Here is a 17,231-nt window from a genome sequence, read left to right on the forward strand (position 1 = left end):
GGGCGACAGAGCGAGACTCCGTCTCAAAAAAAAAAAAAAAAAAGACTTTTCTGAGTTCTACAAGTCCTTCTAGTGAATCACTGAAACTGAGAGTGTTCTTGAGGACCTCCTAAACTTGCAATTCTCCCCTTTACCTTCTTGACATCATTTCTTACTATTCTACCATTCATTCACTCTGCTTTTGACACACTGGCTGTTTTTGTTTCTTTCTACAGACTTTCACACTGGGCTTTTGCACATACTGTTCCCTCTGTCTATAATACTCTTTCCCCGGAAACTTCAATGATTATCATTTCTACCTCCTTCAGGTACTTATTCAAATGCTGTCTTCTCAGTGAGGCCTTCCTTGGCTACATTTTTAAAAATTGCAACTGCTCCCTGGCACACATACTCATCCTCCTTCTGTGCTTTGTGTTTCTCCAGAGAATTTATCCTTCTGAAGTATTATATATTTTATTTTTTATTTATGTATTTATTTTTGTTTATTAACTGACACATCCCCACTAGAATTAAATCCTTAAAAAAGCAGAGAACTTAGCCTAGATGTTCACTGCTGTATCTCCAATGCCTGGAATTGTGCATAACTCAAGGTGAGCACTCAACAGAGAGCTGTTGGATGAATCTGTGTGAGGGGTGGTTGGGGGCAGGGGGAGAAATAGGTAGATGGTTCAGTAAAACTAGATAGTGTACCAAAACCAGCAAGGCTTGACTAGTGGTCATACAGAATAGTTTTATAAAAAGAGTGTAACCAATGTATCATATAATATGCATTAGTAAATTTGGCTGCATGAACCTGTTTTTCCATCTTGTATAAGAATGTGTTTTGGATTATCCAGCACTTTAAATGAGACAGTCATGAGACACATTAGAGAAAATATTTAACCTATACAGGATCCAGAACCCAAGAGATGGTGAACATTGGGTCAGAAATGGAAGGCTCTTGGAGAGGTACCTGTGAAGAAGGGGCAGAAAGAACATAGCTGGATTCTGTCCACTGTAATGAGTCTCACCCATGCTCCTGCAGGTAACCAACCCTCTGAAGTAGAAACACATGATCCTTCCACTGCCATTGCCCAGTCCCAGCAGCACTGACTACCTTTACTGAGTCAAATGGGTCAGGGTCTTGCCGAAGTGGTAGAGTAGGGCAGACTTAAGTAAGAAAACCCATGGATCTGATGATACCACCAAGGTCCAGCCTGCAACTATTAATTACCAGCAAAAGAGTGTTTCAGTTGTAGGCCAAATAGTTGATGGGAAAGTCTGATCTATACCAAGAACAAGAAGTCTAACCAGAACCCACACTCATCCACGATTACTGAATAGACAGAAAATCCTCTGGTGCATTTACCTAGGAGGACGAGTCAGCTAGGAATCCCAACAGGTAAGCTAACTCTCCACACTTGTTCCCCATAGTTTGGAAGATGACACCTGGCTGCTATAATGAGATGATGACCCCTCCTGTAATAAGATGGAAATGTGAAATGAGGAAAAGAGTAAACTTAAAGAGGACTTGCCAGTGGGATTAAGGGACAACTGGTAGGAAAGGAAAGAAGAGCTGGTGGTAAGAGGAGTGGAGAAGGAGAGGCCCATGGCTCTGTAATATGAGTGTGTTAGACATCTTCACTACTTCTGGTGACCTTAGTCAGGCTGTAATCAGCTAAACCTCCCTCAGAAAGCACCACCTCTAAGTGGAAACAGGAATTCACACTGAGTGAAAGCAATGAGTGTCTCATTCTGGTCAAGGAAACTCAAGGCCCCACTATGAATAGGGCTGGGCAGCGACACATAGAGAACTTTGTGGAGGAAAGTACAATGAGAAATCTATGTTACTTAGAGCTTTCCAGATAAACACAACTAACACGAGATGGACAAATTGATAGATAAATGGATAGATAGGGATTGACTGACTGATTGATTGATTACAAGGAACCAGCTCATGCAACTGTGGAGGGTGAGAACTCCCAAAAACTGCAGTTGGCAAGCTGGAGATGCGAGAGAGCCAATAGTGTAGTTCTGGTTCAAATCTGAAGGCCTGAGAATCAGGAGGGTCAATGGTGTAAGTTTGGACCCAAAAGCCGGAAGGCTCAAGAACTGACTCAAGAAGAGTTGATGTTTCAGTTCATCTCTAAAAGCAGAAATAGACTGATGTCTCAGATCCAACAATCAGGCAGAAGGAATACCCTCCTCTCCTACTCATGAGAGGTCAGCAGGTCAGCATTTTTGTTCAACTCCAAATGACTGGATGACACCCATCCACAATGGGGAGGGCAGTCTGCTTTACTCAGTCCACTAATTCCAATGTTAATTTCATGCAAAAACACCTTCACAGACACACGCAGAATAATGTTTGACCAAACGTCTGGGCACCCTGTGGCCCAGTCAAACTGACACAAAATTAACCATCACAAACTTAATGAATGATTGAAGTAAATGAGCAAATTAAGGTTAAACAAGGTGGATATCTCAGGAGAAACAAACATAACAAACATACAGTGGGCTATGCCATGATGAGTATGATATGGTCACCTCAAAGCATCTTAAAATCCAAGATTTAAGGACCTATTTCCTATGAGAACAATGCCATCCTCAAGTACCACTGTCTCAAACAAGAACACCTTTGATTTTTCGTAGTGAAAGTTAGGAAGTGAGTGGTGGGGAGACTATGGATCCTGGTGAAGTGGTGTCCTGTGCCTGATATTCAGCGGCTTGTCCTCCAGTGAACATTGAAGGTTTATTTGTTAGACTCCTGCTTAATAATTTATTTATTCAGCAAATATTTATTGAGCTCTACACTAGATGTCAGATTCTGGGAATGCAGTAATTAACTATACAGATAAAATCCCTGCCCTTTTGGAATTCACATTCCAGTGAGAGAGACAGATGATACAGAAATAAACAAATAAGTGCACCAAAAGGAAAAATAGAGGTAGAGGAAGAAAGTGCTAGCATGGACTGTTACAAAGAAGTTACAACGAGAGCTAACCCTTTGGAAAGTTATGTATAAAGATGCCCATCTTATACAATGGTCATCTCTGGAGGTAATCATAGCTCTTCTTTGAAACCATAACCAGCTTCTAGATGCATGTATTGTCACTATGCACTGAGTTACAGAGTGCCGTAAAATTCCAAAAGCAGGGTTAGTCACTGACCTGTTACAAACCCTTCAAATGATAAACAGAGAGCTTACTTAATAAGCTGCACATTTTACACCCACACTCTACAATTGTCAGAGCTTCTGTCTCGTCTGCCTTGGCAAATTAAGAGGAATATCATGAAGGAGAAAATGACTAAAGACAATTGGGTCAAAAGACAATTGGGTCAAAATCCATTGTCTAAAAATGTTCCATCTAGCCCACTGAGAACCTGCATCTTTCTGGAAGCTCCCACCCCTCCCACAGTGGTTTCACTAGAAGCTATAGCCAGAATCCATACTCCCATTGCTCTGAATCCAGCTGGTATCAGGCCTCTCCTTTGGCTGCCGCTTCAGCCTCTTGGGATGGTTTCCTGACCCAGCTCATTTATGGACCCCTGACTTAGGGGCTCGACAACCCTGAGGTAACCGTGTCTGCGGTCCATCAGTGCTCAGAGGGCCTTACCCCTCTTAACGTCTGGTGACTCTCTTTTAACACACCCGCCACCAACACCCACCCCTCAGGGGATGTGCTGAGCACAAGGACACAGGGGACCAGATTTATATAGGCTCATAAGGTCAGTAGGCCTATGAGATCCCTTAGCTTTGGGCCTAAAGTTCCACATGAAAATTGGTAGCCCTCATTAGGTAGCTGTGGAAGACACAGTCGTTGGCAGGGACATGGTAACAATATCCAGGAGACCTCCTGTAGGCCTAACAATTGTGTGGCACCACAGCGCCACCTCCCAACCCAAGGCAGACTTGCAATTAGTTGTAGTCTTTCCTTTGACCTCTTTCCTACCCTAAAATTAATTTCTCCTGAACTGTTCCAGATTGAAGGAGACCTAAAAGATATGACAACAAAATATTGCCATCCCATACTGATCTTGTACAACTAGAGTAAAAAAAATGCCACAAAGAGCATTATTGTGTCAGTTGACAAAATTAGAATACAAGGGTAGATTAAAGTATCATATTTATGTAAATTTTACCTAAGTTGCTAATTGTACTGGGGATAAGAAAATATCATAACTCTTAGGAGATATTGAGGAGTAAAAAGCCGTGATGTGTGAAACTTAGTTTTTAAAAGCTTGGAAAAATAAATGGGGAGGTGGGTTGTAAGGAGTGAGCATGTGAGAGCATCAACAAAAGTTTAAGCAAATGGGGCAAAATGTTAACAATATGTTAAGGAAGAAATAGCCCAGATGTGTTCTTTATATTATTTTTGCAGCTTTTCCTTATGTTTGAAATTATTTTCTGATAAAAATTTTAAAATAGCTCTGGCCTTAAGTACTAGACAGTTTGTCTAAAAATAACTCCTTTACTACCTGTACTCCCACCATTAGGGATTCATTTCTTTGGATGATATATTTTGCAGACACTCTATTAAAAAGCATCTATATTTTAAAACTTAGGGAGAATTAGTTGGTAACTAGCTAAGGAGAGGAAGAGGAATCACTGGATGGGAGGCACTCGCTCTAAGTGTGGGGAGGTGACACGTGATAAGTGAAAACAAACAGTGGGTATAGAGGAGGACCATCTCCTAACCAGGTAATAAGCCAGGCCTGCAAGACCATGGTTCTGAGAATATTGACAGGCTTTGATATGGCCTTCTCCCGTGCAGTCCAGATTCACTATGTCTGCTCCATCTTAACTGTGTAACAAGGTGCCTGCACCTGAGATGGGGGTAACACCAACAGAATATTCTCTGAAAGATGGTAGGGGATGAGATGTCTACTTTTCTTTTCTTCACCAACCACGCCCAGGGGTCTGTGGTGTAGCTCAGAACTCCCTATGCTAGAAAACTCCCAGACATAGAAAATTTGCTCTATAAAATATCTAACTGGTTTAGGTTATAATAACATAGGTTTGTTATGGGATCAAGGCTTCTCAGTACCTTAGGAATATGCTGGTCTTACCTTTTTAATTTTTTCACACTATACAAAATTTCCCATTGTCACAATCAAGGTAAATACATAGATTCAAATTTAAGTTCAAGTCTAGGATTGTCTAAAAAAAGTTTTCTGCAAGCAGTGTTTCAGGGAACAGAAGAGCTTCCTTTTCTTTATGAAATGGCACATCCTAGTGGCACTCACAGGCACTGTAGGGAAATTCAGAAACTGTTTTTCTCTTGGGTGAAAACATCTTTTGCCTACAGTTACTCCTCGGTCAGGAAAATCAGATTTCAAAATGCTCACTTTTTTTCAGATGAAACCGCTGTCAACAACCTCTATAAGAGAAAGCATGGATCTCTGTAACTCAGTATTGTTCTCAAGCCCTGGATTTCCAGTATTTTCATCATGCTGCGTAAACAAAGCAACTTTTATCCTGGAAAACCCCAAGCGGAAATTTCAAAACAGATTGAGTATCTGCCCACCCCCAACAATATTTCAAGTCCAAGCAGCATTCATCTCTCACTCTTGCTTAAATTCTCAGCATTTTCTATCTAAACTGACACTTTCAAAACATACTTATTTTAGAACTTCTATTCCATTCAATAGGAAAGAACACGTTCTGCTCGTTTTGAATAAGCCCCTTTCACTGCGCCTCCTCGGCCCTTCACCAGCAGCCTATTCAGGTTTCAAGTAATCACATACATCCTGAGCCCGAGCCATCTTGGTGTCATCTACTTTCCTCCAGAAATATTGATACAAGGAGAAAAACAGCCAGAGGGCTCAGAGCAAATTAGCACAGGCCCAGAGACTCACCAAAATTAGGTCATCTAAAATAAATCATGTAGACATTTTTTCATACAACCCCCTGCATGAGTAGCATTTTTCTAGGCTATTGATTTTCACAGTCACAGCCCTAGCTATTAATACTTTTCAAGCAGGTCTGAGTGTGCCAAGCATCTCATGAAAAGGGCAGGTCACAAGAACACATGATGAAAGGGTGTTTTTGGTGGGGTTTGGGGGTCCTCGGAGGATGACAGTAAGTGCAATTTAGGAACAACTGTAATTTTCAACTTCCACGTATGTCAACCCTGTAATATTATGAAAAGGAGAAACAGCAAGAGGGATAGTCTTTCCTGGGTATCCACTATACGCCTCTTTGAGTGGATGGCATTACCCTGTGAAGCAGGGCTTTTCAGCTTCATTTTGTAGATAAGGAAGCAGGGGATGAGAGGAGGGAGGGAGGAAGCTTGTCTTTAAATCCTCCTGCTCGAATATCATGTTTGCACTGTGACAGAACCCAGAGAGGGGTTCAGGTGAAAAAATTGTTCCTACTTATCTTCAGAGTCTTCATTTAATGATCAATGAAAACTCTCATTTATGCCGTCAAATTCTCTGCCCTGACATCTTTGAGAAAAGCTGGTAGCTGAGTGAGGTTTCTCTCTAGTTTTCCTTCCCCTGTTTTTCAATTCCATCCCTCCTGATTCTATGGATAGTCCGTAGCAATGCACCATGCTCGGATACTCAAGCTTTTCTGTTGATCTAACCTAGAAGCTTCCTTCCTATTTTCTCTTGTTTTAGGTCAGGCTTGGACTACGTCCTGTTTCTTCTTGGTCCGCCATCTAGTAGCTTGGATTAGTATGGCCACCACTCAGCAAGCACCCTTGCCTTTTAACAGAAGTCTCTGAGAACTGATGCCTGCAGTCTAGGGAGATCTTCGGACACTGGGGCAAGCTGATGGGAGAGACACTGCAAGCTGGTGGAAGTTTCAGTCCTTTTCATGTCATTCTGGCTCAAATATTTTTGTGCTAGGCACAATGCCAGGCACTGGAAATGCAGCGCTTGATAAAAGATACCTTCATATTACATCGTTTGAAGAGTTATTTATTCCAACATTTCCTGAGGCCAAGCTGATTAAATAGGAGCCCACGTGGGAGATAAAAAGAAAGAAAAGTAAACACTTTCTCAATAGATCCTAATAGGAAAAGCAAAAAGAATGAAAAAGCAAGTGAGGAAAGGAGGGTGAAATGTTCAGAATTATGCAATATTCAATTTTAGGTGTTTATTTTCTGTCCCTCTCTCCTTTATAGATAGACACACACTTCTTTTTGGAAATGCTAAAGATGACTAAGTGATAGATTCCTAGGACTGGTTAAAAAGGAGTTTGGAGCAAGGGAGCACTTAGGTTCTCACTCTAGCAAACAGTGAGCTAAGCACTTCCACATATGTGACTTTATGGATTTCTTACAATGCCATTGTGAAATAAGTTAAATTAGGTCCATTTTACAGATAGGGAAGCTGAGGCTTAGCAAGATTAAGTAGCATATTGTATCTAAGATACAGGAGAAAGGATGGGGCTAGAGCACTATTAGTAGGAAAAAGGAAAGTTCCTGCTTGCTCTTTGGTTTCTCTCCTTCCCAACTTCTGAATGGATGCACCTCAATCAAGCAACATGTATGTATCCAGCACTTTCTAAGTGCAAAGGCATTGACGGAGTATAAAATATTATAAGTTTCAGTCCTCATCCTCAAGGTCATGATGCACAATTTTGACAATAAGATACACACACACAGAAATAACTAACAATCTATATCCTGTATAGAGAAAAGACTGGTCGTCCATGCTATGGGGCCAAAGGAGAGCCTGTGGGTTGGAGTTACCTAGGCAAGTGGGATGTGTAAGAATATTCCAGGTAGGAAAAGTAATGATGACTAGAGACTCAATAATTCCGGCAGAAGGTGGAGGGTAAGCATGCAAAGAAGCAGGACTGAGCAGATCATAAGGCACAGTAACAACAGGGGAGCCTGGAAAAGTAGACAGAGCAGAACGGTGAATATGGCTGGATCTGCAGTCTCTCCAGGTATGTGTGTGTGTGTGCGTGCGTGCGTGCGTGTGTGTGTGTGTGCGTGTGTGTGTCTTGGCATGTGGTGGGATGGAGGTTGGGGAGCTGGGAATAAACACAGAAAGCATGAAGAAAGCACTGGACTGAGACCGAAGAGACAGGGGTTCTAGTCCAAGCTTTGTTGCTAGCTGGAAGTGCAACTGCAGGCTACAAACTCAACATCTCTGAGCCTCAGTTTTCTTCAGCTGTAAGACCAGAAATTGGAGCAGATTATCCCTAAGGTCCATCCCATGTTAAGAATTCTGAGACTTTCCCTACTTTTCCCTTTCTTCTTTTATTGCCCTCTCTCTGCTGTCAGCTTAAGGCTTTAGAAAATGTTATCCTTAATTGGCAAATAACACTTATTTTTTCCAGAAACAATTGCTTCATTCCATGAACCTGAACAAGCCCTGTCATTCTTCAAAAAAAAAAAAAAAGAAAAGAAATCTGTGTTTTTGTTATTGGAAAATTCTTAAAGCATAGCCCAAAGTGGCCAGTGTGGTTTCTATTTAACCAATGTCACTTTTTTCCATTATGCACCTATTCGTCTTTACTGAGTTATTATTTGATGTGATAGTAATATTAGGGGCTCCATAGGAAAGATCTTCTAGGAACCTTACTGCTGTGTTTGCTATAAGGATATTGCAAGGATATTATTCATCACACAAAGAAGAACCTCAAAAGGAACTTCTCTCTGATTTACAGATCAGGAAGAGGTATGCCATTACACAGCAACTGACTTCTCTCTAACTCAAGGACCCTGTAACTTTGTAAAGGGCTCAGTTTCCCTTTTCACAATTTAATGCTGCCAGAAAGCACAGAGTCAAATACAGGTCTAATTCTTGCAACACATTGGCTTATACACATTGGCTTATACACAGCGTGCTCCCTCACCCTTGGCTCTCTGTTCCCTTCCCGCTCTTCTGGTGTTTCTTGGCTCTGTTTTTTCCATCTTCTTTATAATTTATTTTTATCTTTCTCAATTATATGCATTTGAGTTCCTTAAATACCTCTGGAAACAAAAAGGTTTAAAAATAAATAAACACAAACAAGTAAATAAATAACCTGAGCAACTAAAGGCCTTGCTTTCTAAAGCAGGGGTCAACAAACTATGGCCTGGTGAACGAACGCAGCCTGCCACCTGTTTTTGTATGGCACACAAGCTAAGAATGATTTTTACATTTTTAATGGTTTGTAGGAAAAAATAAGATTTGTGATATGCAAAAATTGTATAAAATTCAAATTTCTGTGTCCATAAATAAAGTTTCATTGGAACATGGCTATGCCCACTCATTTGTGCACCATCAATAGCTGCATTCAGCCTACATAGCAGAGGTCAGTAGATGTAACAGAGGCAGATACAAACCTGGAGTATAAAATATTTGCTATCTAGCCTTTTACAGGAAAAGGGTTGTCCCCGGATTAGAGCTTCATTTTATATCTGTTTAAGTTTCTCCTGCCAATGTTAGTATTATAAGATTGCTTCAAAGCTAGGTATTTGCTACATACTAACTCAGTCTAGATATTTTTGGTGTTTTTCTCATAAAACTATCCCTCAGAGTATTTTAACCTTGACTCAGGCTCATGTTTACTGTTTGGCTTAGAGTTCAGTGCTATGTAATAAAGACAATTAATTTTCAGCTTTTTAGAAGTAACTTGAAGACTCTCTTAGGTCCATTTTATAGTCACTGATAAAATGAATTTTAAAACTTCTATTTTTGCTGAGATTTCTAAGCCAACAGAAAGATCTACACAGCAACTTGGCACTTTTTACACCACATTCAATGTCCTCCAGTTTCTTTTCAATTGATGCATGTGTTTGCATATTTACTTCTTTTTTTTTTTCTCCTCCTGGTCAACCTTAGTTAGAAATAAAACGAAGTCTCCATGGAAACACAACATAATGCTCTCTCACAGATGATCGAGGGACCCAAGCAGCTGGTATTGGGCTAAAGTCTGCAATGGCGTCTGACCAAATTCGGAATGGAAAACAGCTTACCCAGCTCTTCCAGACCTCTCAGAATTCTAAAGCTGAGCATGGAAACCTACACAGATTGTGAACTACGGTGGGTTGTCTTGTTCTTTTATTTTCCTTCTGAGAATATTCTCTTATCCATTTCTATGTTTCACTTAAAGGGCTTCAATCCCTCCCCTACGTAGACTGATGGACAGACACAACAGAATAAGTGGGAAGAAAACCTCCATTCCCAGTGAGCAGCTACTATATTAGGCATTTCTATGTCATGACTGGCCCCCAGTGTCTCACAGTTCTAAAAGAGGCAGAGCTTAAATTTGAACTCTGATCTGTTTAACTCCAATGCCCATTTTCTTTCAACTTCACAAGAAAAAATAGAAACAACAAGGCTTAACGGAGGTTTTATCTTTAACATAGCCATGGTCCCCTGCCCACCCTCTTTTTCCTGAGGGGGAAAAAAAATCATAATAAAGAAGTAAGAATATGAAAGTCAGCTTCTCTCTTAACCCCAACTATGTTTATATGAAATCAAGATCTAAAGCTAAGTTGGGGAGGAACCAAGAGAACCCTGGTTCTCTTTCCTAGAAATCCTTTCCAAATGGTTGAAGGAGAATGTCTTAAATAAGGGTAATAAGTGAGTGTCTTAAAGGGAGAATAAACAGAGCACTAAGGACATTGGGGAGTGGGTAACGGAGAAATGTGTCAAGAAGATGTGTCAGCAGAAGCTCATTCTAATTTAGAGCCTTGGCTATTTCTTAGGGTTAATGATCAACTAAACTGTGCTTTTCTCCCCTCAAACTCCGATTTAGAAGCAACATTCTCCTAGGTCCCATTTCTTACTACGGTGTGATCTGGTAGCATATACCCTTGTCCAAGGCAGTATCTGGCATCTCCAAGGTAACAGAGCCTTACCCACCAAGGCATCATAAAGAGTCGTTCCAAACCTATAGTCTCAAACCATGGGGAGTATGGGATCCACATAGGTGTCTCAGAAGAGGCTGGGGGATGACTGCTCCCCTCAAACAGGTGGGCTCCAAGCTCCCACCTTTAGCTGAGGCAGCTTTGCTTTCACCTGTCTGGAGAAAGTGTTCCTCTACTTCATAATCCTTTGAAAAATGCTTTCCTAGAACATACCTTCATCTGAACATTGGCACACAGCACAGATCTGTAATTGATATTTAAACTAGACTTTCAAGAGAGAAAGGCATGCCCTCTGAAGGTTTATGCAACAATTCATGGTAATACCACCCATCCTATGACAAAGACACGGAGGCAGACCTTTTTTTTTTAAGTGAAACGGTCCCTCTTCCCCTTCGCCTGATCTGTGTTCACATCACCATCACTACTACCACTGAGGGTCGAGGAAACACGAAGAGAGAATGTGGGAGGACAGAGAAGCAGGCTCCTTCCAGTGACAGAGAGATTCAGGAAAGAAACAGCAGCATCTCCTCCTCATCCATCCCTCCTCATTCCATGAGCTACCATGAAAAGGTGAGCTCCCCTTCTAAAGCAGGATGTGGTAGGCTGTCCTATCCTCCTTATAAATTGAGAAGAGTTCATTTCTTTTCTGCACAAGCCTTTTATTACATAAAGAGTCTGTGTAAAATACTTTGCTCTCCAGAGAGGAGCCATATCATTGCAAATTGCTGTATTAATATAATTAGCTGATAAATTAGAGCAGCAGCTACTACACTGAAATAGACCTTCAGATTATGGAAAAATGAAATCACTGGGGACATATTGTACATGAAAAACAATCTTATGCTGTGCAGAAGTTTTGATTTGAGCTAGGACAACTGTTCTTACAATTGCTAAATGTTTTTCCAGTTTTCAGTACCCTTGTCCTTCTGAATGGCTTTTACTCAGTTTCTGGGCTCTTTAAAACTCCAGGCACAGGTAAAGGAAAGACTTGTGCAGGAGCAATAATTGCTCTGAAAAGGAAAGATTCTTCCCATTGCAGAGCAACTTATAAGGATTACACATCCAACCCTATACCAGGAAAACATTTCTCCTTTTTGTTAATATTTCATGAAATAAATAATGGCATTGGAAGTTTAGTGTACTACCAGTAATTTATCTTGGGCTACATTGATAGGGAAATAAATAAGTGCTGTCATTTCAAGGAGAACTTGAACTACTTTATTAGCTATTAGTACAGACTATATGATTCAAGTTTAGAAGAAAATAAGTCTTGAATCCCAGGGAGCATTAAAAAAAAAAATTCAACTCTTAACTTATAAATTCCCTTTCCCTTAAGAAGAATGGAGTCCCCATTCTTCATTTTGACCTGCTAAATCATCTCCCTACTCAGAGCCAAAGATACTTCTTCTGGCAGCACATGGTTAGGAGTTTCCACAGGTGAACTTGACTGTCTTTTGTGTAACCCTCTGAGGAAAGAGAAAACTCAAAGCTAAAAAAAAAAAAAAAAAAGTAGAAGAAGAAGAAGAAAAAAAAAACAAGGCAACCCAAGAAGAGGGCTCACTGCATTTTTCTTTCTTTTTCTTACAAGGTTTTGTCTTGCTACTTCAGTCCTTATTTCTTTAATAACAACCTTTGACATCAGTGCAGTGCCCTGGTTGGATGACTTTGCAATCAGCAGTACCTGTATGCCATGCCCGTCTCTGCTCTGGTGGTTTCCTGCAACGAAATTCCATGAACACGTAGAAACTTTTCCAGATATTTCTGTTCGGCTGCTCCACTGGGCCTCACAGGTTTGCAGGCTGCCTGAGGCTGAGTCTTAGTCACTGCTAGGTGCCATCTACATTTTAGAGCCGATTCACTGGATTTTGGCAGACCCAGCTTGGGGCTAGGGATGTCTGCGCAGGCAGGTTTATACAGATGCATGTTTCAAAAACCCAAGGAAGCAAAGCTAATTGCACGGTGCTTAACTTTAAGACTCACTGTATCTTGCTGTGAATACCTTGGGTTATCTGGCTTCAGTACGTCCCTCAAAAGGATTAGCTTGTTTTCTTTAGATCTCTCTTATCATTTTTGTAGGCGAGCAGGCTCCTACGTTCCCGACAGAGCTGTTGGTTGTGTGTCTCTGCCCAGGCCTGTGCATAAAGGAGCCTTTTGGTGGCCAATCACTTTTCTCATCCCTTTAAAGTACTCTGAGTCAAACGTAAGCAACTATGTATTGGCCCTGGGGAAAAAAAATATGGGAACTTTTTCCCATGTCTTTCTATTTAGGTAAAAGGAAATATTTTGGTGGGATCTGGGCCAATCTGTTTTTATAAGGACCATAAAGCCTTAGGGATGATTCATGAGTATGTAATGAGGCTTCTCTAAATTATTACATATTTTATAATCAAATAATTTTTTATACTAGTGGCATGATTCATTTGGGTGAAAAGTCTATTAACCTCTTTCAGATGTTGCTGTCAAATGATAGAAAAATATCAAGGGGTTGTAAAAGGCAAAGAGTCCACACAAATATGGCTAACTATTTTTGACAAATGTGAAGAGCAGTTCTGTGGTGCTAGAGCAACTGGATATCCATCAGCGAGGCAAAGCAAAACAACAGCACACAAAAACAAACGAACCATTGACCTAACCCTCATCTTTATACAAAAATCAACTCAAAATTGATCATGGATTTAAATGTAAAATGTAAAACTATAAACTTGTAGGTAAAAACAGGAGAAAATACTCAGAACCTAGAGTTAAGTGAAGAATTATTAGACTTGACACCAAAAGCACAATCCATAAAAGGAAAAACTCATAAATTAGATTTCATCAACATTAACAACTTTTGCTCTATGAAATACCACATGAAGGGGATTTTCAAAAGCAAATTACATTCTGGAAGAAAATATTTGCAAACCACATATCTGACAAAAGACTTATATCTAGAGCATACAAAGAACCCTCCAAACTCAACAATAAAAACATAAACAATCGAATTGGTAAATGGGCAAAAGATATGAACAAACATTTCACTGAAGAGAATATACAGACGGCACATAAGAGCATCAAAAGATCATTAGCCATTAGAGAAATACAAATGAAAACCACAATGAGAGATCACTGCACACCTATCACGATAGCTAAAATACAAATAGTGATAACACTAAATGCTGTCAAAGATTCAGAGAAACTGGATCCCTCATAAATTGCTGGTGGGAATGTGAAATGGTTCAGCCACTCCAGAAAAGTTTCTTATAAGACTAAACATTACAAACTTACTATAACACAGCAATAACACTGTTGGGTATTTATCCCAGAGAAATGAAAATGTATGTTCACATGAAAACTTGCACACAAATGTTTATAGCATCTTTATTTGTAATAGCCAAAATCTAGAAACAACTCAAATATTCTAGAATGGGTGAATGATTAAACTGTGGCATATTCATACTATGAAATACCACTCAGCAAGTAAAAGGAATGAGCTATTGGTCAAAACAACAAGTTGAATGAATCTCGAGAGCCTTATGCTGAGTAGGAAAAAAAAAAAAAAAAAAAAAAAAAAAGCTAATACCAAAAGGTTACATTTTGGAATCTGTATCATTCTATATATATAATATTCTTGAAATGGCAAAATTGTAGCTAGAGAGGAATAACAAATTAATAATTGCCATGGGTTAGAAAAGACAAAAGGGAAGAAGATGGCTGTGGCTATGAAAGAGTAGAGGTGGGATTCTTGTGATGGAACTGCTGTGTCTTGATTATGGTAGTGGTCACATCAATCAATACATGCAACAAAATTGCATGGAATTAAATATAAATACACAAAAATGAGTGCATATAATATGGGTGAAATCTGAATAAGGGCAGGGGCTTGTATCATCATCCATTTCCTGATTGTGCTATTGAACTGTGGCTAGGCAAGATACCATCATTTGGGGACACTAGGCAAAGGATATATGGAATCTCTCTATTGCTTCTTATACCTGCATGTGAATAAACAGTTATCTCAAAATTAAAAGTTAAAAAAAAAAAGCACAGAAACTCCTCACACATGGGTTTTTCCACCACATGATTCCAACTGTGACTTTCCTCCAGCCATGACTCCTGGACATAAACTGTTCATTCGGTCTAATAGGCTTCACACTCCCACCTCCCACCTGCCATCACATCTTACATCTTTGCTGACATGAATCTCCACACACACACACACGCTCCCTTAAAGCTCACCTCCTCTAGGAATTCTTCCCAGCCCCTGGCACACAATTATTCATTGAAATTCCACTTGCAATTCAAATCTAAAGCCCTCACTTGACACTTCTAAACTGCTTCACAAACATTTGCACACCGCTTGTGATTTCTGCCATATTTTTGTGTATCCTATACCATTATTTATTTACTATTTGGAATTGCTTTTTCTACCTAAATGATTTTTTTTAGTGTTATGGACTGAATGTTTGCATTCCTCCCAAAATTCATATGTGGAAATCCTAACTTCCAGGGTGATGACATTAGGATACAGAGCCTTTCGGAGGTGAGCGAGTTGTGATCTTGGAGCCCTCAGAATGGGATTAATGCCCTTATAAGAAGAGGCCAAAGGTAGCTTGCTCTCTTTCCACCATGTAAGGACACTGGAAGGAGACAGCAGTGGTCCTTCAACTGGGAAGAGGGCCCTTACCAAGAACCTGACCCTGCTGGCACCCTGATCTCAGACTTCAGCCTCTAGAACTCTGAGAAATTAATGTGTGTTGTTTAAGCCACTAAGTCTATGGTAACAGCCTGAACTAAGACATTTAGTTAGGAAACATTATATTACTACCACCATAAACAGAAAAACCTTATCACTTATAATAAAATAGAATGTAGTCTGTAAAAAATGCAATCAAAATAAAGAATGTTATTACATTGCAGCTGGATATTTAGCGTCCAGAGGCTTGGGATCAGAGTCTTAACTCTTTTTATCTTTTATTGACAAAGATTTAAAAGTATTAGAGAGGTTTTAAAGATAATTTAGCACAAATCTGAGATTTTCTCTTCCCTCCTTTTTAAATAATGAGAAAAGAAATAAGAGGAAATTGAAACAGCAATATACTATGTTTACAAAGTGAATCAGTTATTTAATGTCATATGAGTGGTACTTGTACCTCCTTTGGGAAACAAAGACATAATATGCTGTCCCAGAGTATGAGATACCTCTCTTGCAAGTGTACCTCTTAACTCCCCATCCAGATTATAAGGCCTTTTAGGGAAGGGACTGTACCTTATACAAGCTTGTAAACTCCAGTTATAATGATCAGAATGATGCTTTGTGCACAGTCAACATTGCATAGAGATTAACAATTTCCTTGCTTTAATTTTAAACTCCCAATAGCTACCTTTTCTCTCATAAACCTATTTCCATTTTCACCCTAGCAGCCAAAGCCCTGAGCATGAAAGAAGAAATAAGAGCTTGTAAAGAAAAGGTCAGAAAAGCTACGAAACACACACACACACAGTACAATGGAGTTAGGGAGAAATTAGCATTCCCAAGTAAAGTTGCACCATTGACATCACTTATGGTAGCCACCAGTTAAATCTGACTACGTGAGCCATGAAAGTGGTTCCTCCAGGGCTGAGAACACCTGGAGGTTGAGGCAGTGGTGCCAGTGGAGGGCCAAGGAAGAAACACAGGTGAACCAGGAAAGTAGTTTCTAAAACATGGGACAGGAGCCCTCTCCCATGTGTCCCTCTCTTTTTGTCCTCCAAATTTGGAACTGGGCCCGGGAAAGGAGAAAGAAATGAGAAAGGCAATATTTGTCTGGAACTGAAGTTTCTTTTCATAAAGTTCCAAAAGCAGGTCAATGTCATAAAAGGCCCCAGTTTAAAGGTGGAGGATAGAAACTGTATTTAATAAGAGAACTATTTATCCCTTCGGTTGTCAATACAAATTAAGATCAATTTTAAGTTCAATGTGGTAAGACTGTAAGAAATGCCTCTGAGCAGCTGAGAAGGACAGTTAATGTCTTTCTTGCTTTCCTTCTGTGTCTCAAGAACGATGATTTTCATATTCTTTTTAGAATATTTAAGTACTGTGCAATCACATGGTCAGCAGAGCGTAGGAAAAAACAGGGCCATGTGATGAGACAGGTGCTGCCTGCCCCGTCCTGCTGATGAGGCACGGGAGGTCCGGGACACAGAAGCCACATATAGAAGCTTCCACAGCTCTGGGTGGTGGGCAGCCTTCATCTACACCTGTTCAGGATTCATAAACTGCCCAAGTGTGACCTTGGGCAGGTCTTGACCTTTCTGATCCCTTAGTTTCTTTACAGGCTCAGACTTAGGTAATCTCTAAGATTCTTCTAGTCTACATCTGATGTTCTGTGCATCTTAAAAAGTAATTGCTCTAATCATACTATAGAGGTGATGACCCTTCCTCCTGTGTAACTGGCGAGACTCGGAGTCCATGAA

At 40.1% G+C, this 17,231-nt stretch overlaps 1 protein-coding gene across 2 annotated transcripts in view; it reads right to left on the reverse strand.

Annotated features, from left to right (window-relative positions):
* The window catches only part of KCNAB1 (potassium voltage-gated channel subfamily A member regulatory beta subunit 1), a 416,330-nt gene that overhangs the window by 380,722 nt on the left and 18,377 nt on the right, over positions 1-17,231 (reverse strand). The window contains exon 1 of one of the 2 annotated variants that reach the window (XM_003894918.5): positions 12,481-13,699. The exons of the other annotated variant lie outside the window; for it this stretch is intronic. Coding sequence (XP_003894967.1) covers positions 12,481-12,722 — 242 coding nt within the window. The 5' untranslated portion in view covers positions 12,723-13,699. Of the gene's footprint in view, positions 1-12,480; positions 13,700-17,231 lie in introns of those variants that run through there. 2 annotated transcript variants of the gene reach the window in all.

Source organism: Papio anubis, chromosome 2 (genome assembly GCF_008728515.1).
Source record: "Papio anubis isolate 15944 chromosome 2, Panubis1.0, whole genome shotgun sequence".
In the NCBI taxonomy this organism is placed as follows: Eukaryota; Metazoa; Chordata; class Mammalia; order Primates; family Cercopithecidae; genus Papio; species Papio anubis.